This window comes from Conger conger, chromosome 15, assembly GCF_963514075.1.
Source record: "Conger conger chromosome 15, fConCon1.1, whole genome shotgun sequence".
In the NCBI taxonomy this organism is placed as follows: domain Eukaryota; kingdom Metazoa; phylum Chordata; class Actinopteri; order Anguilliformes; family Congridae; genus Conger; species Conger conger.
Genome location: NC_083774.1, coordinates 15409595 through 15436505, shown reverse-complemented (window position 1 = coordinate 15436505; position 26911 = coordinate 15409595). Strand labels below are relative to the sequence as shown.

The 26911-nt window shown below is 45.2% G+C and overlaps 1 protein-coding gene across 3 annotated transcripts; it reads right to left on the bottom strand.

Moving 5' to 3' along the window:
- Nucleotides 1-4182: 4182 nt before the first annotated feature.
- hmg20a (high mobility group 20A) lies at nt 4183-18437 on the bottom strand. 3 transcript variants are annotated; one of them, XM_061222226.1, is made up of 9 exons: nt 18128-18437; nt 13462-13565; nt 13060-13269; nt 12513-12645; nt 11135-11172; nt 9131-9203; nt 8681-8896; nt 5892-6024; nt 4183-5083 (listed from the first exon to the last, which is right to left on the bottom strand). In XM_061222226.1, exons 2-9 carry the CDS (start codon nt 13528-13530, stop codon nt 5080-5082), a joined length of 876 nt encoding a protein of 291 aa, XP_061078210.1. In that variant the 5' UTR covers nt 13531-13565; nt 18128-18437; the 3' UTR covers nt 4183-5079. The 3 variants fall into 3 exon arrangements, with proteins under 3 accessions (XP_061078210.1, XP_061078207.1, XP_061078208.1); XM_061222223.1 differs by having other exon boundaries at nt 9131-9206; nt 18128-18433; XM_061222224.1 differs by lacking the exon at nt 4183-5083 and having other exon boundaries at nt 5888-6024; nt 9131-9206.
- Nucleotides 18438-26911: the final 8474 nt, after the last annotated feature.

Genomic DNA, 26911 nt, shown 5'->3' with positions numbered 1-26911 from the left:
ATGTTATAACTGCCTATGAACTGCTCTAAATTCGCCTCTCACTGCTGTTATCACAAATTCAATCCGCAGGCTATACTTGGTGATGGAATATTGTCACAGAAAAAAAAAAACCCAGATAAAAGAAAACGCATAGATATGCCATTATACGCGTATTTTAGCACACCACGAAAAGAAAGAAAGAAAGAAACCTGATTTTGCGCAACATTACTAGTGCATTATATGCGCGTATTAGTAGGCTAACACATCTTCGCAAACACTGTTTAGTGCAAGTTTATGCAGATCATGTTGAATGGGCGATTTAGCAAGGATTAAGTAGCTATAACGGGACACGGCATGCATAATGGTTTTAGAAGCTGAAGGTATGGAATCAAAATTCCCCCGCTTCTATTCATGAGAGAAAAGCTTCAGAAAATCATCGAAAATGGAAGACGTTACATTACATTATTGCCATTTGGTAGACGCTCTTATCCAGAGCGATGTACAGTTGATTAGACTGAGCAGGAGACAATCCCCCAGAGCAATGCAGGGTTAAGGGCCTTGCTCAAGGGTCCAACGGCTGTGCGGAACTTATTCTGGTCCGGGAATCGAACCGCCGACCTTGCGGGTCCCAGTACCTTAACCACTACACTAACCACAGGCAGCACCAGACACCCCAAATTAGTCCATTCATTTTGCCGTAAGCAGTATGGTACGGCTAATTGTAATTATTAATTATTTTAATTAATAAGAGATCGCAGGGCGATTTATGCATGTCGGGGGATGACTGCGGGATTGTAATCGGACACCTCTTGTGGCCCATTCGAGATGTCACCAGCCCAGTCCCAGCCGAGGTATTTGTGTGAGAAGACTTCAATGAGTAAGAGCTTCAAAGTGGATGAAACTTCCCCAACATTCTATATTTGAATACTATCCACATTTACTTTATTTAAATAAGTTTTTCTTCAACAACAGTTGATTTGAATGAGAATATATTCATAAATATCTTGAAGGATACCTGCAAATGATTTTGTAGTGGTGATATCTGTACCGGTTTACACCTTGAACAATCTTATTTAACTAGAGCTTTAGAATCTCAGAATCTCTAACCAAAACTCAAATAGACTTGTCTGTTAGGCCTTCCATTGGAATATTTAAAGAATCAAAAAACATTGAGCTTCACAGGCATGACAATACCTTAAAAGGAATTCAGAGGCAGTTACAGTTTACAAGGCTTGCTGGTCAGTGATAATCCACATTCTTGGGTGACTGTTCATTTGTTTTACATAACCTTAGCCGGAACCTTTGCATCAGCTATCGCAAAGCACTGGATAAAAACTGCAAAGCCTTAGAGCTGTGCGAGTAGATGGTTTTAATCAGAATTTGGTGCCCCCCGTGAATCCTTTCATCTGTAGCAGATATGAATCACCTGCGTCCGGAGAGAGCCGTGCTGAGCGATAACTTTTCAGCTCAGCCAGGATACGAGGCTTGCTCATCCCATGACTGCTTGCTAACCCCACTGCACTCCAGCATCCTCTCTGTGCCCCCCCCCCCCCTCCCGCCTACTCAGACCCTGGCAGGAAGCAAAAGGAGGAAGCTGACCAGGCCGATCTAGGGGGGAGGGGGGGGTGAGGAGGAAGGGGGGGGCTCATGATCTCCGGCTCCTGGTGCTGCCAGCCTCTTTTGTTTCTCCAGTTTGGTTCAGGACATTCAGACTTTTTCCCACCCCTGCAGCTGCGACAGGGCATCACCCACCCCCTACCTCCCACCGTTGTGTGTTGTGCACAAATTAAAGGTTTGCTTGTTTCTGAGCGTCTGAAGGGCCTTTAGGGAAAAGGGACACAGAGGAGGCTTCAGTCCGTCTGAACACTGAGGGGGGACGAGCACTAAGGCAAGCAACGGCATGACCTGGCCCCAGGTCCACCAGCCTGACACAGAACAGTGACTGAACGAAGTAGTAGACTGGGGTGGTAGTGTACTATAATGGGCAGGCAGTGTACTATAATGGGTAGGCAGCGTAGGAGACTGAGGTGGCAGTGTAGTAGGCTGGGGTGGTAGTGTACTATAATGTAGGGAACTGCAGGTTTGATTCCCAGGTATTAAAACAGGGTACTTAACCTACAGTGCTTGAGTATATATTCAGCAGTAAAAATTGATAGTATGTAAAAATGCTAAAAAGCTGTAAAAGTGTGGATAAAAGCATCTGCTAAATGCCAGAATGTAATGTATGGGCAAGGGGCCAGAGTCACCGGCGAACCATCGTTCTTGCAGCACACGCAGGCCACTGAACAGGAAACCACCGCCAGGGGACAGGAAATGGCCATCAGAGGGCAAACAGGAAGTGTTTCTCCTCCTTTTCAGAATAGAATCATTAACGTTTTTCTCACTTCTCTCATTCAGAATAGCAAAGGACAGAAATAGAAACCTATTCATGCAGGAGTGCATGCATGCACGCACACACACACACACACACACACACACACACACATTGGCAATTTCTGTTTAGGACACAGAGATGACTAGGTGTAAGATACCCCAGGAAGAATCCTTAAAGTGTATCAGATTGTTCATCTGTTGAAATATGAAAAGCAATAAAATAATGTAACCTATTTTATAGACATTGCAGGCACCTTTCATGCACATTTATTTGGAGATTTCAGCTTGAACTTTCAATACTCAAAGGTACAATATGAAAGGATATCGAGAAAAAAAATATTCGGTTCAATCAAATCTCATGTCGTTAAACCAGTCCTTTCATGGAATCATGACACTTTCACGACTCATTCGGCAGCCTCTGTTGACAATACTAGCATAATAAATGCCGACCAAAGAAAGGAGAACCCTGGAGCGTTACGCGGGTAATGAAATCCAAGGGAGTACATTGTGCATACCATAATTCGCAGACCGTTCATCACTGAGCACAAAGATTGAGAAGTGGCCTTTGGAGAAACGCATTCCAAACTGAGGTCACGAGATTGAGTTAGGGGACTGCTGCAGGAGATTAGAGGGAAGTGTGTTCAGTAAACGCAGAACAACTCAAAGCCATCTATTGTTGGGGCAGGGCAATAAAACTCTGTCTCCGTCTCTGACATTCAAATCACACCAACTGACGGCCTAATGGTCTTCAACGGCACACAGAAATGATATACAACTTTTGAGTGTTCTGTAATTGCCAATTCATTTTCAAGTGGCCAGGCACTGGGTGACTTTGCCGGTTTGATCCGAGAGATGCATGGAATTTTTATTATTTGTTCCGTTGTTGTCGTTTTTTTTTGGCTAGAGAGATGAAAGAAAACCTCTCCCCTTTTTGGGTTTAAGTGGTCAAGCTCCCGCAGGCTAATTCCGTCATCCTCAGTGTCAACTCCAGGGTCAAATCCTGAGTCAATTTTACAGCTGAGATTCCCCTCCCACGTGATCAATTCTCCCAAAGATCTTGGGAGCAGAACTCCCAAGATCATGGATGCTCAGCTCTGTTTTAACACCATGCGCAGAACTACAGGATGGCCGATCTCCAGGAACAGGGCTGGACAGTTTACAGTATCGCAGTTTACAGTACAGACGTCTGCAGACATGTCAAACCCAGGCAAGAGCAACACATGGCTTATTTCTGAGGTTATCCTGGCCGGGGCAAAAGGGTAGGACAGCCAGCAGACGCCATATCTCAGAGCACATAGGGAGGCCCGTGTGAGCGCGTGCTGCAAGAAGGAATGTGTACATGATGGAGGAAGGGAGAGGATCGCAGGATCTGTGTGGGTGCACACGTGTGTGTGCGTGTGCATGCGCGCGCATGTGTACAGGGGCGGCCTGTAGTGTCGTGGTTTAGGTAAATGACCTGCAAGGTCGGTGGTTTGATCCCCAGTGTAGCCACAATAAGATCTGCACAACCGTTGGGCCCTTGAGCAAGGGCCTTAACCGTGCAATGCTCCAGGAGAGAATTGTGTCCTGCTTAGTCTAATCAACTGTACGTCGCTCTGGATAAGAGCTTCTGCGAAATGCCATTCATGTAATGTAATGTAATGTGTCTTTTCGGGACCGGCTGAGGGGTAATACATACAGGGATGTGTGTATGTATTCAAGAGGGAAAACTATTGAGAGACAAAAATGTTTGTCCAACACTGAGGCCTGATGAAAGAGAGAATCTGGTACTGTTGCCTAAGCAGAGTATGTGAGAATATCCCCTGACAAAACAACATCGGCACAAATAAATACTGCAAAACCATTTTATTGAACAACACAACATTTTGGAACATTTAAGTACTTTTTTCCATTACAACATACAAACAATTTAAACACTGGCACAATAATATTACAGTAATGCTTAGCTCGTGATAAACTGCCTTTGAATGTGAATTGGGCTTCCCTCACAAGCAAAACTGAAGATGAATAAAATGAAGACTTTTCTCTCTCATCCCCTACAACCAAGTCACCATTCCAAGCCAACAAACAGTAAAATGACTAAGATTCTGCCGGTTTAAAACATCTGAACAAAAGCGAAAATGTTTTCTTTTGTTTGTTTGAAAAAAAGCAGGCAATCCATATCGGTTGGAAACACAAAGATGTTTCGCAGTGTGGTTTGCAGATAACTGTGGATTTTATAGCCCTACTTAAACAACAAAGAAAAACAGAATTCCATTACCACAGAGGTTAATGGGGAATGTGAATATTGCCTCTTTAACTCTACCCAAGCGTTTCTGTAAATTCAGAATTCAGCACGGCGTGATGATGATACAAATTTGACTTTGAAAACTCCTACAAAAAACAGTACAAAATAAATAACTTAAGATTCAGAGCCAGATTCCAGAAATCCACTGGGCTTTGTCCCCACATATGGGTGCTGAATTTAAGCAGGTAATCTCCATTCCGGAACCGGGCTCCTCTTTGTGTTCAGCAGCCCGGGCCTTGTGGAGCGCTGTGTGCTTCCATTCTGTACACGACTGCGGTTACACTGAATCTGGACCCCGATATCGGCTAATACTTGAATAAAAAGGCATCTTAAAATGGGCAGGGGGGTGCACGGAGCAAGGTAGCAGACCTAAAATAACCTTGGTGGACACATAGGTACGATGCGCAGCTCGACTCTCCTTGAAGTCTGGTGGTACAAAATTACCTGCGGGAGGAGATGCTTTTTTAATAAAATAATAAATACTTCAGTGGGACAAGGTATTGCATTTGAATTTGTTTACTGGCGAGTGCGTGCTGTGAGGATGTTTGTGTGGCTCTGAGCAGTGTGTTTTGGTGAGCGGGTGTGCGTGTGTATGGCATGGTGTGTGTTGCGTTCATTGGTGATGGTGTATTTGTGTGTGTGCTTGTATCTGTGGGGGCATGGGGTGTGTATGTGTTGGTGTGAGTGTGTGTAGTGTATAGGGCATGCAGAGGAGGATGGAGAGGGGGTGTATGGCATGGTGTGTCTTGTGAGGGGGTGTATGGTGAGGTGTGTATTGCTGAGGATGTATTTTAGTGTGTGCGCATGCGTGTGTGTGTGTGTGAGCGTGTGTGTGTGTCTGAATGTGTGTTGGTGTGTTTTGGTGTGTGTGGGTTGGTGTGTGTGTGTGTGTGTGTTGGTGAGCGGGTGTGCGTGTGTGTATGGTGTGGTGTGTATTGTGTTTGTGTGTGTGTGCGTATGGCGTGGTGTGTATTGTCTGTGTGTGTGTGTGTGTGTGTTGGTGAGCGGGTGTGCGTGTGTTTATGGCGTGGTGTGTATTGTGTGTGTGTGCGTGTGTGTGTGTGCATATGGTGTGGTGTGTATTGTCTGTGTGTGTGTGTGGTGTGGTGTGGTGTGGTGTGTGTGTGTGTGTGTGTGTGTGTGTGGGTGTGTGCATGTGCGTATGGCGTGGTGTGTATTGTGTGTGTGCATGTGTGTGTGTGTGTGTGTGTGTGTGTGTGTGTGCGTGTGTTGGTGCGGAGGCCTTTCCTACCTGTCCAGGCGGCTCACCACCTCTCTGATGGTGTTGATGAGCGCCTCGTGCTCCTGAGGGTTGGCCAGGATGAGGGAGTGGAGCTTCTTCATGTACGAGTCGATGCTGTCCAGGGTGGGCAGCTCTCCACTGCCTGCAGACACACACACGCACACACACACACAGCCAGCTCAAAGTGGATGCTTGGCATGCAGCAGCTGCCCGCGTTGAAGTCGCTATTGTAACAACAACAGCGGGTGTTCTGCTCCGTAACCCGTGGGGAGTGAGTCACGTGGAGAACAAGATAATTTTATTTAAAATGCTCTGTCTACACCACCAATGAGACATCACAAACACCATCAGTCACGCTAGGCCACACACCCACCAACCGCCGCGCCCCTGGCTCAATGAATCATTACTGCTTACTGTCATAACTACTGTCAGGCTTCATCCAGGCTGTCACGCCACGCGTCACGTTCCAGATCTTCAGCGAGGTGACGTTCTGCGAGATGTCCCAGCAGAGCCCAGCTGGACTAAGTTCCAGACGCCGTCGATAAAACGCATTTTGATTTTGCTTAGCAGAGCGGACCAATCTGAAAGCGCTTCCGAAGCCCACGCGCGTTATCGCGCGTTTAAGACGCGCAAGGTTAAGTACGCTGCTCAAGGGCGAAATGGCGAAGCCCCCTTCGGGAATGAAACCTGCAACCTCTTTAAGCCTCCGACCCGGCCATCCGCCCTCGGCCCGTTTGTACCATCCGCCGCGTGATCGGTTGAAAGACTTTCTCGGGAAATCTTCACGCTCTCGTTAACCGGATTCTATCCCGGACGGAATAATATTCAGATAAGGGGAGCTTTGGAGAAAAAAAAAAAAAAGAACAGGATAAAGAAAAGAAGAATGGGAAGAATAGAAAGAATAAACTGCTTCGGATCGGGGCCTTAGCTCCAGCGTTCCTTTCCGGATCGGACCGGCTCGCGTCCGGGGCCGCGGGGAGGAACCCGATGGCGGCCGCGTGCAGTCATGTGACACTCCGGTGGAGTGGAGATCAAAGCGCTGGGTTCTGGGTATGGCTCATATCCCAGAAGCCACTGGAGCTCAGCGGAGCTCTCTGTCACACTAAGGGAGTCCTGCTTTTACTTACAGCTTTTAGAGGGAAGACTAAATATGTTTCCCCCAAATAATTAATTTTCCTTTCATTATCCTTTCTTAAGCCGTTCCACTGCAGTCACGACAATGTGCTAAAAAAACGGAAGCTATTCGTATTGGAAGGTTTGGGAATAATGTGGTTATACTGACGTACAGTAGTGTTTGCAGAAATGTAAAACAGAGGGCATATCTGCTGTTAAAAGATAGAATTCTAAAGGGCAATCTTAGTTTACTGCAATGATTTAGGAGGGGGCGGTACTGCGTAGAATAGAGGCTGGCGCTATTCTGTGTGTGCTTTTCCGTTCGTGTGTATAATGTGTGTGTGTGTGTGTGTGTGTGTGCGTAAAATGTGTGTGTAGAAGTGTGTGTGTGTGAGCGCACGTGTGTATAATGTGTGTGTGTGTCTGTATGAGTGTGTGTGTGAGTATATATAATGTTTGTGTATGAAATGTGTGTAAGTAAATTTGTATGTGTGTGTGTGTGTGTGTATAGTGTGTATGGTGTGTGTGTGTATAGTGTGTATGGTGTGTTTGTGTATAGTGTGTATGGAGTGTGTGTGTAGTGTGTATGGTGTGTATAATGTGTGTGTGTGTAATGAGTGTGTATAGTGTGTATAGTGTATATAGTGTGTGTGTGTACAGTGTGTATGGTGTGTGTGTGTGTGTATAGTGAGTGTCTGTATAGTGTGTATGGTGTGTATGGTGGATATGGGGTGTATATAGTGTGTATGGTGTGTATGGGGTGTATAGTGTATATAGTGTATATAGTGTGTATAATGTGTATAATGTGTATAGTGTGTATGGTGTGTATAGTGTGTACAGTGTGTATAGTGTATATAGTGTGTATGGTGTGTATAGTGTGTGTGCTGTGTACAGTGTGTATAGTGTATATGGTGTGTACAGTGTGTATAGTGTGTATAGTGTGTATGGTGTGTATAGTGTGTATAGTGTGTACGGTGTGTACGGTGTGTATAGTGTGTATAGTGTATATAGTGTGTATGGTCTGTATGGTGTGTATAGTGTGTATGGTGTGTATAGTGTGTATGGTCTGTATGGTGTGTATAGTGTATATAGTGTGTATAGTGTGTGTGGTGTGTGTGGTGTGTATAGTGTGTATAGTGTGTACAGTGTGTACAGTGTGTACAGTGTGTATAGTGTATATAGTGTGTACGGTGTGTATAGTGTGTATAGTGTATATGGTGTGTATGGTGTGTATAGTGTATATAGTGTGTATAGTGTATACAGTGTGTACAGTGTGTACGGTGTGTATAGTGTGTACAGTGTGTATAGAGTGTATAGTGTATATAGTGTGTGTAGTGTGTACAGTGTGTACAGTGTGTACGGTGTGTATAGTGTGTACAGTGTGTACGGTGTGTATAGTGCATACAGTGTGTGTATAGTGTGTACAGTGTGTATGGTGTGTATAGTGTATATAGTGTGTACAGTGTGTATGGTGTGTATAGTGTATATAGTGTGTACAGTGTGTATGGTGTGTACAGTGCATACAGTGTGTACGGTGTGTATAGTGTGTACGGTGTGTATAGTGTGTATAGAGTGTATAGTGTATATAGTGTGTACAGTGTGTACAGTGTGTATAGAGTGTATAGTGTATATAGTGTGTATAGTGTGTACAGTGTATACAGTGTGTATAGTGTATTCTCTCTCACCGGGCAGGGCCAGGCTGCTGAAGCTGCTGGTCAGGGCGTGTCTGAGTGTGTCCAGGTGCTGCAGCAGCAGTGAGTTGCGGCTGCGCTCCTGCATCACGTCCCCCTCCAGCCGCTCCACCGCCCCGCGCATGCTCTCCACGTGCTTCTGCAGCGCTGCGTTGCGCTCCTCGTACTCCATGTTGGTCTTCCTCAGCTGCCGCATCTCCGCCTCGCGGGCTGGGGAGGGGGGGGGGGGAACGAGCGCTTAGCCAGCAGCACACAACCACAGCCAACTCTCATAACAAGCTGGGGACCAAGTAAACACAGATAAACAGACCGAGCTAACGATATCAAAGGTCCCTCCATGCAGATCAGACTCGTCAGAAGAAAGTTCCGGCTGTGTGCATTAGCGGCACTCCCTGCTCTGTGAGGTGATGGCAGAGAAGGGAAAGTTTTGGGAGCGTTCCGTACCTTTGCTGTGGTTGAGAAACTCCTCGGTAAAGATGGGAATATCAAAAACAGACCTCTCCTTCCCCTCAGCGTCCTTCTGAAACACACGCAACAAAGAGAAATGCTCGACTCCGTCTGACTGAGAGAATGAGAAACCAACTCTGTGTGGTGGGGCTTTCAACCGAGAAACCGAATCCATCTGACAGAACAGGAAGAGACAGAGAATCACGACTGGATGGAAGGTTTTAATACCGAATGTGTCGAAAGAAAGTCCAAAAAACTTTGACTGATGTGTTTTTATATGAAACTTTGAACATCCTCCACTCAACTGCTTGAACTACAGGGAAAGTCTTTTTCAAGAGCTATACCAAAAACACATCCCAAAAAGACTCAGAGATGGAGCTGGTATAGATGAGGGGAGTTTTTGGCCTCTCAATTATAAATTATCTAAAAGCTAATGGGGAAGAAAGTATGTGTGTATATCTGCTGGGAGACCGGAGTGTTTGCATTTGTAAGCATGTGTATGTACACAAGTGTGTCTTTGAGAAATGTAGGACAAGGTGTTTGTAATAAGACGTGTGTGTGTGTGTGTGTGTGTGTATGTGTGTGAGAGAGAGTGTGTGTACTTGTGGGACAGGTATAGGACGGCCACTCCCCCCTGTCAGCCTTGTGGTGCTAGCCGGCGATGCTAATCACCGCGCTGCCGTGGTGACGGTGACTAATGAGTGTGAGCTGTGATGATCCATCTTATTTAGCCGCCGACGGCAGGTGGAATTTACTGGAGCTCAGGAGCCATTCCCACTGGAGGCCGAGTACAGTGCAGAATAAAAGAGCACATTAAATAACCGCAGTAACAGGCCAATGTGCACTTCCCCCAGACTGCCCTGTACACAGGAGTGCTAACGGGCTAATGTGCACTTCCCCACAGACTGGCCTGTACACAGGAGTGCTAACAGGCTAATGTGCACTTCCCCCAGACTGCCCTGTACACAGGAGTGCTAACGGGCTAATGTGCACTTCCCCACAGACTGGCCTGTACACAGGAGTGCTAACAGGCTAACGTGCACTTCCCCCAGACTGGCCTGTACACAGGAGTGCTAACGGGCTAATGTGCATTTCCCCCAGACTGCCCTGTACACAGGAGTGCAAACAGGCTAACGTGCACTTCCCCCAGACTGCCCTGTACACAGGAGCGCTAACGTGCACTTTCCTCACACTACCCTGTATAGAGGAACGCTAACTGGCTCATGTTAATTTGCCCCATTCTGCTCTGTACACAGGAGTGCTAACAGGCTAACATGCATTTCCACTGGACTACCCTGTATAGAGGAATGCTGACAGGCTCACGTTAATTTGCCCCAGACTCCCACATGCAGAGGAACGCTAACAGGCTAACATGCATTTCCCCCAGACTGTCCTGTACAGAGGAACACTAACAGGCTAACGTGCATTTCCCCCAGACTGTCCTGTACAGAGGAACGCTAACAGGCTAACGCTAATTTCCCCCAGACTGTTGTAGAGAGGAACATTGGGCCGTATGGCGAGGAGGGGTAGGGTGGGGGTTCAGGCTGGCGTGGCAGCTGATCTGGGGGGCGGGGCAGAATCTGTGATTCGCTGTGGGCTCCCCCCATCCCTCTTCATATGACAGAAGGTTTCCAGCAGCGCCCTAATTAGACTGTTTCACCTCGTAAACGTGCAGCAGGCAATTAGTGGCGGCAGCTAGGACTGCAGGCTTTGCAGTTACAGAGCAGGGCTGATTAATCCAGCGTTAGCGCTGCTGCTGTTAGCGTCCAATAAGAAGCGCACCTGTGCTGTGTACAGCATGACTCGGTGTGTGCATGTGTGTGTGAGAGTGTGTGTGAGTGTGAGTGTGTGTTTGTGTGTGTGTGAGAGTGTGTGTGAGTGTGAGTGTGTGTGAGTGTGTGTGTGAGTGAGTGTGAGAGACTGTGTGTGTGTGTGTGTGAGTGTGTGAGTGTGTGAGAGAGTGTGTGTGTGTGAGTGTGAGTGTGCGTTTGCGCACATTACCTCGTGCAGGGACTCATGGGTAACCTGGCGTGCCACATCTGCAGGACAGGAGAGGAGAGGGGAGGGGAATTAATTTTCTGTGAAAGATCACTTGGAGACTCCACAGGTACATGGCGTTACTCCACAAACCCACTCCACACACACACACACCACAGCCACACTCCGTGTATACACACACACACACACACACACACACACACACACACACACACACACTCCAGCAGGACCTGCGGAGCAACAGCTGCTGCATGCTCCGCTCACATTTCACAAGTTAACCACCGCAAAGATCCCGACCATGAAACTCCCCTCATGACCTGATTTATGCTACTACACAGCATGCTGTACTGAAGTGGAAACACCTGAGAGTTCGGCTGGAAGGCACTTGGCCCGGAGAGAACACGAGAAGCAGAAGTAGATATTGCTGTAAAACAGGGCCCATATTACATAAACACATGGCCACCTACTGTTCCCCCTGTGAACATTGATACTCTCAGAATATCAGTTACTGTACAACTTCTCAGCAGTTACCTTTGGGTATCCCATTACCTACTGATCCACTTTAGCCTTTCATTCTGTAAGCTGCTCTGGATTGTGGGGTCTGCTAAATCAGAGATGTGGTTTTTCTGAATGTATTTCCACCGTTTTCAGATCTTAAATGTCACCAGTAGAGGCAGAGGCCTGTCCCAAACCCACACATCAGACCCGTCTGTACTTCAGGACCTCTCACTGCTGATAGCAGAAGAATGCAGCAATAACCCCCCCATAGACATTTAGGGTCTGAGAATCACAATTACCCTTCCCTCTAAAGGATCACAACCCTAATACCTGGCTCAAAATACAAGCGTATTGGTATTGCCCATTATGTATGCTATACATATACACACATATGTAATAATACAAGCTGGAGTGTTGTGCAGTCTAGCCAGTGAGAAACGTGTGTGTGTTATGCCAATGAGCAGCACGTCTTGTCGCTGGGTGCAGCGTGAGTGCATGACGATCAGCGTTAGATCAGCGTGAGATCAGAGATCAGCATGAGATCAGTGTGAGATCAGAGATCAGCGTGAGATCAGCATTAGATCAGTGTGAGATCAGTGTGAGATCAGAGATCAGCATGAGATCAGTGTGAGATCAGAGATCAGCATGAGATCAGTGTGAGATCAGAGATCAGCATGAGATCAGTGTGAGATCAGAGATCAGCGTGAGATCAGCGTTAGATCAGTGTGAGATCAGATCAGCATGAGATCAGTGTGAGATCAGAGATCAGCATGAGATCAGTGTGAGATCAGAGATCAGCGTGAGATCAGTGTGAGATCAGAGATCAGCGTGAGATCAGAGATCAGCGTGAGATCAGCGTGAGATCAGCGTCTGGGCGTCTCACCCCCTCTATGCTGCTTGCCCTTCTTCTTGTCCTGTAGCTTGCGGGTGAAGTGTTTGTAGGCCTCGGTCTTCTGATACTTCTCCAGCTCCTGCATGTAGCGTTCCTTATCCTTCTCCGCCTCGTCCAGGTACCGCTGGGGGAGGACAGAGAGAGAGGGAGGGAGGGAGGGAGGGAGGGAAAGGGGAGAGAGAGGAGGAGAGAGAGAGGAAGAGAAGAGGGAGAGGGATAATGAGACTCAGACACCCCACTGAGAACCACAGCATGCACACAAACAAACTACTCAAACACAGTCAGACACCCTCTCAATCTCTCCTCTCCCTCTCAGTTTCTCTCCTGCCCTTGTTCACCTCCCCTTCTTTCCCTCTCCCCCCACCTTCTTCCTCACTCTCACCTTCCTCACTTCCCCCCACTCCTCCCTTGCTCCTCCCTCCCTCCCCACTCTCTCCTCCCTCTCTCCCTCACTCACTCACTCTTACCTCCCTCGCTTCCCTCTCTCTCTGTGTGTACTGTATGTCTCTCTCTCTCTCTGTCCCTCTCTCTCTCAGACCTGTTTTTCGTCCGCGGGCAGCTTGCTCCACTCGTTGCCCAGCATCCTGGTGATTTCTGGGAAGGGGACGTCGGGCCTCTCGGCCCTGAGCTGCTCGCGGCGGTCGTTCATGAAACGCACGTATCCCGTGAGCGGGGCTTTGGGGGCATTGCTGTCCTTCACTGGCTTCTTCCTCTTCCTGCCCTTCGTCCAGCTGGAGCGCCGGGGCTTCTGCGGGGGAGCCGGAGGTTAAAGGTCAGGCGGTGATGTCACGCAGGAAGAGGCGGTGACGTCACACAGGAAGAGGCGGTGATGTCACACAAAGTGCCATTGACATCACACAGGAAGTGGCGGCGATGTCAGATAGGAAGTAGTCTTGATGTCACACAGGAAGTGGCAGTGATGGTCAGGGGAGAGACTCACCTCGTCCCCGTTTCTCTGGCTGCTGCTGTTGTCGGTGTTGGCTCCGGGTGATCCAGTCTGCTCCTCCATGGCCTCACGCTGCTGCCCCCCCTACCAGGAGAGACCTGCGGAACACAGGGGCACAATGTAACACAAACACACACACACACACACATATATACACACATGTGCACACACACAGACACACACAGACACACACACACACACACATGCATATACACAGACGCACACACTGCTGGGTTCAGAAAGACCTTGTATTTATTGCCTCAATGTACTGGCCCATGGGAGGTTAAAGGGTAAAGGGAATCTGGATGGAAACTTCCAGAAAAGGGCCCTTTCATATTTTTCATCATTGCTGATCTTGACTGGATGTCTGGCTACTCCCATGCTCAGCGTCACCTCGGTACCCCCCCTCCCCGTCGTAGCTATGGTAACTACAGACCCGGCCATTCTGATAGCTTTCTACCTCAGGACAAACGGAGAGAAATGATTTGTGAACAGAACCCTTCCAAAACTGATTTGAGATTGAATAAACTACCCACAGGCCACCAATTACACAGTACATGTATGCTTCCAATTAAAGCAGGTGTCCATAAATCTTTCGACTTCCTTGTTAATTAACATAAATGATTGCATTTGTAAACAGGCAGGCTAACTTTCACTTGAAATGAATTGGAACTGTATATCAGCTCATGACCATACAGGCTGGTTACTGGATTTCTAGTGTTGCTTGGCCTGAATGCGCTCCAGCTTCTCCTGTGCGGTGCCAGAGCCAGCACTTCCTGTGATAAAGCGCGCTGACGTCCGCGTTTCAACGCCCCGTGCAAACCGGACACGAGAACTCCAGCTGAGAAAGAGCAGGATGCAGAGCCCAGATCGCACTGTGAGATTTACATTTCACTCCTTATTAAGAGCTTTCCCCTGTCAGGGGTGGAGATGGAGTTTGAGTGGCCAAGAGAGCTGTAGGAACGTAATAACGTGAAGCGAGAGAGAGACAGAGAGAGAGGAGAGAGGAGAGAGAAAAAGAGAGGAGAGGAGAGAGCGAGAAAAAGAGAGGAGAGAGGAGAGATCGATAGAGAAAGATAGAGATCACAATGAATTAGCCACCGTAAATGACAGCGTCCTCCACTAGCCTACACTAGCCGCATAAAAGCCTCCTTTTACTGAAGGTGACATTGCTTATTCCATTGGGCTGGCCTTTTGGGAAAAAAGACAGAATGACAAGCAAGGTTTCATTAAAGAGGACCAGCAGAATTAAACCATTACTTAATTAGTGAAAGTATCTTTATTGGGATCATTTACACATGAACTTTCAACTCACTGATGTGTGTGACATCTCTGCCAAGTGCTCATGTTCTTTTACAGATTAAGAAGGAACAAAGAACTCTGGCACCCCCTCCTGGAGAATTTCATGTATGCACTCCTCTTAGAGTCATTGACGCATGCTGCGCACATGTAGGGCAGCACAAGTGATTGGTTCAATCAGGCACCCAATCAAGAAAGGCAGAAGGCGGGGTATTTGCAGTAGGAAGCGCGAGCCTGATCCCATTAAGACCTGTATTACGTTTGGTCGATGACCCACGTTTCCAAGAGACGTCACTGAAATGAAAAGTAATAAACAAAAGAAAAATAGATATTAAGATTACCTTACCCCAAACCACCTGGAAATATTATGCACGCTTGATTTATTTTAAGTGAGCAAAACGAGAGAAAAGGAAAATAACTGGGAAAGGGAAAATAACTAGGTATCCTGCATTCGAGACCATCACACTAAATCCTCTGGAAACCACGGCTGCCATTTTGGCATGAGGCTGTTGTCCCAACCCCACACACACACAGGACAGCTGTGAGGTGCAGATGTGAAGGTCTCTAATAAACAAGCTCTGATTAACAGGAAACAGCAGTGAAGAGCAGAGGGGAGCTCTTTCCTCTTTAAATTGCTCTGCTTAGGAAGGGAACCCCCCCCAACAGCCTCTAGGCTGCCACCGTATGGAAAACTCAACGGCCCTCAAAAGCACAAAACCCCTGGAGGAAATGAGACTAGGCTCCATGGCTGGGCAGACTGCGTCCAACACATGTAAATATGCAACTAGGCGCTAGTGTTGGCATTTCAGGCTGCCAAGGGGACTGCCCGACTTTACATATCTTTAATTGCTCCCTACTCCCCAGCAAGATCTGCCAGCTCTGGTCGCCTCCTTATGGTTCCCTCACTACGAGCACCTGGTGGTCGAGCTGCACGTTCACGCCTGTTTTCCGTTCTGGTTCCTCAGTGGTGGAATGACTTGCCTACCACAGCCAGGACAGCAGAATCCCTCCTCATATTTTGACACAGACTGTCAAAACACACCTTTTCAAACTGTACCTTAGTCCATCCCTCTGATCCTACCCCCCCGCCCCCCCCTTCCGATATCCCTGTTGTCTGACCCCAACCCTTAATTTAAAAAATAAATAAATAAATTGCACTTATGATGACTGTCTTTTTGTTTAGAACAGCCCTTCATTAGTATTTTACTAGTTTTGGATTTGATGCTTTAACCTGCGGAAGAACCTATGCAAGCCACTTTGGACTAACACTGTCTGCCAGATGACTAAAAGGTAAAATCTAAACTCGTGGCATCATAATCTGTGCAGTACATTATTTACGCCGTACGGCAGCAATGAAGAGTAGCTCCTTCCACCCATGCTTGTGTGTGTAAATAATAAACATCACAGACTGTTAGTTTTATTCTTTCTGTTTTATCACTTCTATTTTGTGTATTGCCATTTTATTTGCAATTCATTCTTCTTTTTAATGCTGCTTTTTATTGAATCCCTTGCATTGTAAGTCCTACCTTATTCCTTCATCTGTTCTCGAAAGCACTTGGTCCTCTATGCTTGAAAGGCACTATATAAATAATGTATTATTATGATTATTATTAGCAAAGATGTGTTGGAGATCAGACCAGCTCTGATGCTGAAATGGCTTCATGCTGAATAAACAGCATTCAGATGGTGAGCTAAGGAGAGAACAAAAACTAAATCTATGTCTTTTAGGATTTGCATGTCAGGAAGCATTGAGGGCTCAGTGATGGTCTGTTTGTAAAATTTGAAGCAGTGAAATGGCAGTAGCTTAGAGTTAAACTTCAGGAATTATCCAAAACTCAAAACTGCATTTCCTCACAGCATTAGGCAAGAGACACTCTGAATTGACCATGATTACTATCAAACTGGAGAGTCTAAATAGCCCTTAGGTATGAGTGTGTCAATAAATGTGAGTGAGCATCCTGCAATTGATTGACTTGTCCAGGGTCCAGCCTCTTGCCCAATGCATGTTGGGATAGGCTACTATATACTATAGGAGCAAGGCCACCTTGAAAGGCATCAATCAAATAATCTGATCCTAGTGTATCTAGTGTCTCAAAATCACAATAGAAATTCCCAGCAGACTGAGAATATTCCTCCAGTGAATTGTAATTCAAAGAAGAGTGGCGTGTGTCCTGGCGGATGAATATTTGTGCACTCGGTGATAGTTTTATTTGACAGAGAAGAGAGCCAAATTGTTAGGACCTCAACAATATGCCAGACGTAAATCCTGAAACCATGGCAATTCGCCACCGGAGTCTAGTTAAAATAGATTTAAGCTTTTTGTATCCCTGTCTGCAGTCAAGAGTGAAATACTGACTCAAACTTCTGGAATATAAAATTTAACTGAAAACAATTGGATTGTCTGCAGCACGTGAATCACAGTGGACCAATTAAAAGGTCGAGTTTGGTACAAACACTATTCACTGGCTGGACTCTCTTTCCCTTTACACGAAAACACAATACATACAACCGTCTCGCCCATGCACATCTTGAACTTGATAGATACCAATCTAAATGACACTTGAGTGACAAATACACTGTGCAGTTACTGAGTAGCTACGCTCCTCCTCGCCTTTGATTCTGCGCACAAAAACCCATGCTAACTACAACTAGACATTTTATTCCAAATGTAAATCCGCCAGCGTCAGCTCTCGCAAATGCAAATTTTGCATTTGATAACTAGAAGTTATAGCTAGACAGCCAACTACCCAATACTGAGACATGAACTAGAACATAGCTATTAGACTAACTTAGCTAAGTTAACGTTACAATGGCTGCTGTCATTCTAGATTCTGACCCGCGTTAGCTAAATACGATAAGAAACCAAAAGCAACACTTGACGAGCCGGTTTATTATTTCAATTGCATGCTAGCTAATTATCTAGCTAGCTAACTTGGGGGAGATAGCTAATGCAGACTGAAGACTGCACGCTGTGACACAGGCTAGCTGGCTAACTTTAGCCAGGCACTACATGCAAACGTAGTAGCAATCAAGCTACCTCAATTCGCCGAAAGCAGTATGCTTGCATTCCAAGACAGGCATGCACTAGAGCAAAAGTATTTAAAATAAATCATTCATAATTTCTACAAGCAAACAGACAGGATCTGTGTCTAGCCATGGGATTAGCTAACAAGCTAATCTAGAGACAAGGGGCATCATCTGCGGAGCGTTTCATTCGAACACACAGACAGCAACTAGCTAAGTAGCTCGCTGGCGAGTAGCCGTATAGTCTACATTTAACAAAGTAAACTTTATTTTTTTTTTACTACGAACAGCCTCTCTCCCCGCAACACACCATTGGCTAGTACTTTTCCACACTAACCTGTAACTCATGCACTTTCGAAGCTCCAGGAATGCGGTATAACAAGGGTCCCCCCCCAAATCAAAACAATATAAGGTGGCCCTTTGCTTTAGACGACGACCCACGTCAAATGCGAATCAGATCGAGCAACACTACAAGGAGACAAGGACCTCTGAAAATCCTAATTTCATGCGTCTAATAGTACACATAAAATGTAACTAACTGCAAAATATAATTTCGAAGTTTTTAATATCGAAAAAAATCGAATTCGTATGGTTTTTGAAATTCTCTATTTTTATCGCGGAAGGATATTTTCACAACGGAACATGAAGGCCGCTCCGAGTCCTTTCAGTCACTAACTGATCCAAGATCATTGTCCTCGCTTCTTATTTTCCCATTACTGTCTGTCTGAAAGCTAATAGCTGATTCTGGATCAGCGTATTTTGGCAGAATCTTCCGTCAAAGCGCGCTTTTGGTCGCACATGTGAGGTCACTTCAAGCTCTGTTACTATGGGTAATGTAGTTATACAGACACAATAATGTTTCCGAGCGAGCTTCAGTACTAAGTGCTTGTATTCTTATATGCATCATATTTATGGGTCCACTGAGTAACTGAACGTATATACTGTCAACAGGGTCCGCATGTAAAACTGGCAGGACAAATGCGATTCGCAAAGTAATACATTTTAATATTGATTATATATATTATATTTGGATTGAAATAGACTGAAATTAGTGGGCACACATATTTATATATATCTTTTTCCTGAAATGTGTGAGAATTCTTTCAGCATTTCTACATCGACTTAAACAGTATCCTGTTTAAAGATTGAAAGATATAGTAGGTACATAGTAGGTACTCTCCAGAGAATCTCAGCATTTACACTAGAATGGACAACTTAATACATTTTAGAGGATAGATCTTTTGAAATGAAAATTGAAATTGACAAAACTGAATATTTGGAACAAGGGCAACACACACCTTGCACAACGTTTGAGCCTGATTTAAGGACAGGAAATTTAATGACTTTCCTACTTACCAATTTCTTTGCAATCACTGCCTGCTTAATTTAAGTTCTTTGAAACCAGCCAATTAAAAGTAAACAAATAAATATCCACTGTGGGCAATAGCACCTTTATGACAATGAGGTGTATTTTGAGAGTGATATTTCAGAATAGGCTGCTGAAAGTTTCCTCTTCTTTTTAAAACCGCTAATAGGGAATCTCTACAGGGGGAAAACTTACTGGTGTGCAGCATATTATTCACCAGCAAGAAATGCAGTATAATATGGTACCCAAAAACAAGCCTGTGACTTGGCAGACTATGTTCATTGCCAGTGCCATTTCGCTGTTGTCTTTGGGAGTGAAATACCACACAGATGACATCTTCTGAGCTCTGATTCCTTCTCTATCCATGATCCTCTCTGTTTTCTACCTGTCCAAATGAAGTACGACATTATGACATTACATTATTGGCATTTGGCAGACGCTGTAATCCAGACTGACGTACAGTTGATTAGACTAAGCAGGAGACAATCCTCCCCTGGAGCAATGCAGGGTTAAGGGCCCTGCTCAAGGGTCCAACAGCTGTGCGGATCTTATAGTGGCTAGATGGTCGGTGGATTAGAACCACCGACCTTGCGTGTCCCAGTCATTTACCTTAACCACTACGCTACAGGCCACCCCTGTATACAACATATTAACATATTCAAGAAAGCAGAATGCACTGTCCTTTTAAAAAGCTCTGAGAGAGTTTAGTCATTCTCAATTTGCCATGAAAGGCCCCTCTAGATGTGTCAATCACAGTATTTATGCCTGCCTCCTATGTGAATTTTCAAGGCATTATGTAGGAATAATAAAGAAAATGTAATACGTTTGAATCCAGTGGTAATTTAGATTCGTTTCAAAGTTTAAAGCTCAGGCATTTGCAACAGAAATTTCTGAAACTAGGCACAATCCCTAATAAGTCTGCACACTGACGCACTGACACAACGTAAATGAGTATGGTCATTACACAGTTTTCGTTTGCATTTAACTTTTTTAAATTCCAGCCACACTGTACAGCAATGCTGATCAGCACTGCAGGAAAGCTATGTCCTCTTGCAATAGTGTTTCACCTTTGTTTTCTTTATCAATTAGCATCTGTAAAACAGCCTGACTAACTATGTACTTGATGATGTTTTAACAATAGTGTAAATGTCATTAATTGACATCAACTGCAATAAAAATAACACAACAGCAGTGCTATTCCCAGCCTCTGGATGGCTGAACCAAATGAAGGAACATGTTCATTCTTAAAACTTACCCCACCTTGAAAAAAAAGGGATGAACAATGTGGGATACAAACACATTTCAGCTGTGAGCTGTGTCAGCAGAACAAGAGGCTAATTCCAGGTAATCTTTGTTCCCATTTCAGCTGATGCCTGAATTCTCATTTCCTGAGGAGAGCTGTGCCAAGTCTCAGGCCCGGCTCGAGGACGGATTGTGGACAGTACCCGAGGGCCTACTGAGATGGCGGCTTATCACACACTCACAACCTTTCTACAGCTGTTCCTCAAGGCTCAGTTCTTTCCCCCCTCCCCCTCCTCCCTCCTCTTTACATGCAGTCCTATGCCTCTGCCATCTCCTCCCACGCGTTCTCGCAGCACTTCTACGTAGGCGACATCAGCCTTTACTGCCTCTCTCCTCCGTCTGACACACAGGGCTCGTTATGACGCACCTCGGCTTTCCTGAACGACGTCTTGCGCTGGGCGGTGGACTGTCGCCTGAAGCGCAACCCGGCTAAAACTGTCCTCAAGTCCTCCTCTGGCACTGTGGGAACTCCTCCTCAGCCTTGGTGCTACAGCACAGCTCACGCCGTCAGAAGTCTAGGGGAAGCCCGAGATAATAAACTCTCCTTCTCCTCTCTCGTAGTGGCAGTGAGCTGGGTGTGAAGACTCTGTCTGTGCAACATCCAAAGCGTCTGTCCCTTGCTCACCACATAGCCTACACCTTACTGGTGCCCTCGTGCCGAGACCACTGCCATTCCGGTGTGAGAGTACCAGGGCCTGCTCTCAAGTAATGCTCAGTAATTATAATTCCCTTCTTGCTAGTCTCTCTGCCTGAGCCACTGAACCCCTGAGGCTACAAACTGCAGCCACACGTCTGTCTGCAATCTTCCCAAGCATACCATTGCCACAACCTACCTCATTTCAGTTCACTGGCTGCCCGTTACCGCTCACATCACGTTTAAAGCCTTAATACTAGCCAACAGGGCAGTTAATGGAACAGCTCCGCTTTACCGTCAAACTTTAAACCCTAGCAACAGCGGGCCAAATATATGTGCTCTGCAAGCTGAGGGATGCAGCCTACCCCTTCCCTCTGTAATGGCTTCTCTCAGTCACCACGCCTGTCTGTACTGCGCCCCCCCCCCCCCCCCCCCATTGGGGATCAAACTCCCCACAGAGATCAGTACAGTAGATTTACTGTCCATCTTCAGGTACTGATTGGAGACCCACTCATCCCCATCCCCACTAAATACCTTTTGTACCTGTTTAGGTTACAGTACTAATGGTTTTAGTTTTTTCTTCTTTGGGATTTTCATGGATGGATCTGTATGTACTCACTGTTCTTGTTGAAAATAGTTTATCTGCATTACTGCTCAAGCAAGGTTTCATATATACTTTCTGGTCTGAGAATGCTGTTTGTCAGGCCTGGCACCATTACTACACCATATTTAAATCAGATGAATGCACATATGTTCTCCTACACAGTCTACACAGTTGCTATTGCAAAGAGTGACAGCTAAATGATTATAATGGAGGCAAAACGACAGAAATTCCTGAGGTGGGCTGAATGGGCTGTTGTCATCAATCACTTTCTTTTGTATGTTATTACACTCACTTCGCAGGTTCTCAGTGACGTATGTGACTGTTCAATGGCGTAATGGTGTGCACACATTTTACATGGATAGATCTGATGATGTGCGACGCTCGTCAATCACGAGAGTATCTCCGGCCAAACCTTTCTTAACTCTGCCTGGATTAACACAACAGTGACCTCGTGTGGCCACATTGGAATTAACCTTTATATTCAAAGACTTTCATGAGTTAATATGAAAATATGAAAAAAATAAAACAAACCCAGAAAGAGCACCATTCCTTAAAAGTGCAAAAGACCCAGATTTACATGTCATTAGCCTTTAAATATTTGATTCATTATTACATTTTGGTTGGTCAAATTACCATAAAATTATATGCCATTCTGTGGATTGGTCCTGATATGACCTCATGGATAAACGTACTTTATTTAAATATTTCTCATATTGTAAATGTATTCAGTGGAATATAAGTATTTGCTTGGAACTGATTTTCTTAAAAAAAATAAAAAACAAGGAATCATGATAAAGGAAAAATGTACAGGCTATATTCAAACAAGATTAAATTTGTATCCTTTGCAAGTCAAATTCTGCATTGCGGGAAAAGTTTTTATTAAGGTTGCTTTTGCTGCTAACTTTCCGGTACATTCCTGTATTAAATTTACATTCAGAATATGAAAAGGAAAATATCAACATACAATACAATGTTTTACTAAATCCATATCTCAAACCAAGAAATGAACAAAACGAGGATAACTGCTGCTTCTATGAAAATTGGAAACATTATCTTGATGAAGAAACCAATATATGATGCAATGTAATATCTCCCTGGCATAAATACAAACTAAAATCCAATGCGGAAATTTAGAGAACGCAATAATGGAACAAATGAGGAATGGCCTTCGAAAAACGCGTCGATCGGTTGCAGCTGCGCACAGTTTTTCAGAAGTGACCGCGTTACGCGAAGGGAGCGGCGTTTGGTGTTGGAGGAACAGAATGCCACGCGTGGGAGGCACTTTATGGAAACCCGCGTGAGGCCTTGGAGCTGTGTGACAGATGCGGGGTTTTTCTACGGCGGCGGTGAGCTTCGGCAGGCCCGTGGCCTTGGTGCAGCGGGGAACGGCGGGGGCACGTCTCAGATAACAGAAAAGCATTCACACCAGTAGAACTGTCAAATGTCAATCCCTACCAAGGCTTCCGTCGTCGACGCGTAGCTTTGCTCGGCTCCCCTCCGTAAAAAATCATTTCACCTGCGACTCCATGGATCATTAGACCTTGTGTCATATTTTCTGTGCCAGTTTTTTTTAGCATTGGTTTTCGATTGGTTTTGTTCCATCCCCAACAACTGTTTTAACCTTATTTTCTACAAGCACCTTTTGGAACTTTTCCCTGTCACTTAGACACTCTCCAGTGTAACCCTCTCTTTCTGCAGCGTATACAGAAGCACGAGAGTGCCCACACACTAATCTCCATCCACGCATGCACTCGGCTGTGTAAGAACATGTAGGGACTCTCCTGAGACAAGCGGGTAACGATGTCGCGGTTTCTGTTTCACTGGTCAATAACTTCACTGCGCATCGTTGCACTCTGGTTTCCGCCTCACTCTGGGAATGGTCTGGTCATGCGACACTCATTAGTGTATGTTGTGTTCGTACACTTCACAGCCATCCTCCGATGTAGCCTCTTTCCCATTACTTTTCAATGTACAACCCTTAAATATATATTATCAATATCAACAGATCACATTTTGCATTTCACAACATATTGGAAAATATACACATTATTGCTGCTTTCATTTGCTGCCGCACTGTATATTACAATACTGTAGTATTTAGCAATGTATTGCAGTATATTCTTAATTCTTCCATTTTTGTAAAGGAAAAGGAAATCAATAATTAAATCAAGTGACTAGACTCCTACTTTGAACGAGTGGTACTTTTAGTCATGTAATCTATCATTACATTTATGTTACATTAATGGCATTTGGCAGATGCTCTTATCCAGAGCGACATACAGTTGATTATACTAAGCAGGAGCAATGCAGAGTTAAGGGCCTTCCTCAAGGGCCCAACGGCTGTGCGGATCTTATTGTGGCTACATGAACCACGGACCTTGCGTGTCCCAGTCATGTACCTTACCCACTACGCTACAGGCCGCCCTATCAGAGGGTGGGTGTGGCTTGATCGGCAGGGAGAGTGGTAAAGCAGGGTCATGCTCAGCTCCGATAAAACGCAGCAAAATCATTATTTAAACAAAAAAAACGTGTCGTGTTGAACGTCCTTGTAACGCGTAGGGGGACTGACTGAGGTCGGTACGGTTTGCTCCTACGGCCTCTGAGAAGGTGTTCTGCAGGCTTTAAAGCATAGGCCCATGCCATTATTAATTCTGGTTACACCCCCGACACCCACGAAACAGGAGCAAACATACCTTAAGGCCTGTTGCAAAACGTTGCACACCTTTGGGAGAAAAACATCTTTCAACCGAGAAACCATAGCAAAACGTTTTGTGATTGAACGTGCCCCAGGTAAGTAACTGTGTATTGGGACTGAGAGGTCACGGGTTCAATGTCCAAGTGGAGAACTACAGTATCACCCCTGAGCAAAGCTCACTGGAGTAGATATCTGGCTGTACAGCCTACTCTTTGGATGAAGGAGCCTAACCAACAAACAAAGGCTTTGGAACCGCAGAGTGCTGCTAATCTTAGTGCTCGATAGAGAAGGTTCAATAAAACGCTTTAAACTACTGGGATTAGACGCCATGTTCTTTAGATGCTCCCTGAGTGCCTTCATGTTAAACAACCGCGTGAGGAAAGAGGCCTAGCTTTCTTGAAGAAGAAACTTTCGACACTCTGGCCGTTTTCCGCTGGTTGCGTATGGCGGAGGCTGGTGCAGGATTAGCTCCGTTTTGTAAGGAGGTGCGGCAGTGCAGAGTGACCTTTCGATAGCTTTCGCAGAGGGGATTTACTGTGGGATTTAGGGGATTTCATCCAAGCTGCGAATAAGGACCTGATATATATTTTAACTCGTGCAGAATCACAATTTCCCACATTTTTCCCGGGTGGGACTGCAGAGATGTCCCCCAGTGTAAAGCTGTGCCCTTCAAAAACTACTTTCTTCTGATGGCCATGGTTGGCCCTCTCAAATGCATTAGACTGATTTGCCCTCCTCTCCTCCAGACCCAGAGGGGATGGTTCCCAGCTGCTCATGTGGCTGAGGACCTAATGCAGGTATACTGTGCTGTAGAACCCCTGTGTGGCCTGTTGAAGTTGTTGTGGTGCCTAAAATATTTCACCAAAAGAACCACAAATGTGCAGTTGCCCACCTTATACCAGAAATTGTTCTGTCGATCCTCTCAATGTACAGATTTTATCACTGATGTTGGGTGCACACAGCTAAATGACTGGGTGCATATAGCACTCTGTAGCTAACTGATTTCAGTAAATCAAGCTGACATTTCTACAGCAGGAAATATAAACATTTTATTTCAGCAGGATTTACAGGATTTACTGTACCATAATGTACCCTAATGTACATTATATTCGTGCATTTGCTCGGTCACTGTTGCTACGCCCTCCAATTTAATAACCAAAATCACGAGAAGCTGTTTGTGTTTTAGAGCCACTACTGTGTCTTGCACCCCTGAAATCGTCAGAAATTACTGCGGAGCTTTCGCTGACCCGTGTGAAATGTCAGGTCTGCTTCTCCGGATGTTCGGCCCAAGATGGCTGAAGAGGACAATCGAAATTGACCAAAAGCAAAAGCAGAACAGACACAGCAGAGCAAGAGAGAATTGATGTGCTTTAAAATACCCCCTCGTATTGATTTCATGTAATGTTGTCAAGATCAATATCACCTTGTTTGACTGTACGTATTTTATCTACGGTGCCTTATAAAATTATTCACACCTTTGATAAAGATGCACTATGACAGCTGTATGAATGAATAAACACTAAAGAACAGGTAATGGGCTATACTGGATGCTGACAAAATGGGAGATACATTATTTTGCACTAGTACAGCTGCTCAGAGAAAAGGGTTTTAACAAGCAATATAATTTTTTCCCAAAAAGGGAATGTCACGACTATTCATTTCTACAGCAGACTGTGAACCCACCAGACCTCTCCGTTCTGCTACCTCCGAGCATCTGGCAGTCCTCCTTGGTGTTTGAGTATTTTTTCAGGTGTGAGAGACGAGAATAGAAATTAATTATTAAACATTCAGGAGTGTAATACATTTGTGCTGATACATTTTTCAGCACACAAAGTTTTCTTACAATGTCTTTATTACGCATGTGGGTGAGAAATATTGTGGATCCGCAGATCTAGGTGATTTTAATCAGGCCTACCACACTACACATTGCAGTAATATAAGGGTCTGTCTGAAAGTCTGAATTGAGCTCTGCATTATTCAGGCCTGATAATAAATTGTCCAGTATTATTCCTTACCTAAGTCATTATTTCGGAGAAGTTGTTCTGAAGTAGAGCAGGGAGTCCATTATGTTTCTCTTTCCGAAAGTTCTTTTTATATCGTAAAGCATTTTCTAATTTTCTCTGCTTCACAATGTTCATGCTATTCCCATAAAGTCACTTCCCGATATACTGCAACAGTTGTGAAAAGGACACATTTCTGATTATGACGTTCCAGTAAGAACAATGCCGGTTCTTTGCTTTATTTCCATCTCAATACGATACAGTGCAGGACAAAGTATACAAACCCCTAGCCTCATACACACATTACAATTCTGTACCGCAAGTATACAACACAATGTCCTGAACACCAGACAGCGAACACACAGCTCAGCAGCTTTTAAAAAATCGGTCTTCCCCAGTGCGTATTGGAGTGCAAGAGGCGTCTCCAAATGGATAAAACACCCCGCAAAATATTATCCAGGAGAGCCACAGGAACGTGGCCGGTTTTTGTTGTTACTCAGCACTTAATGAATCAATTAAA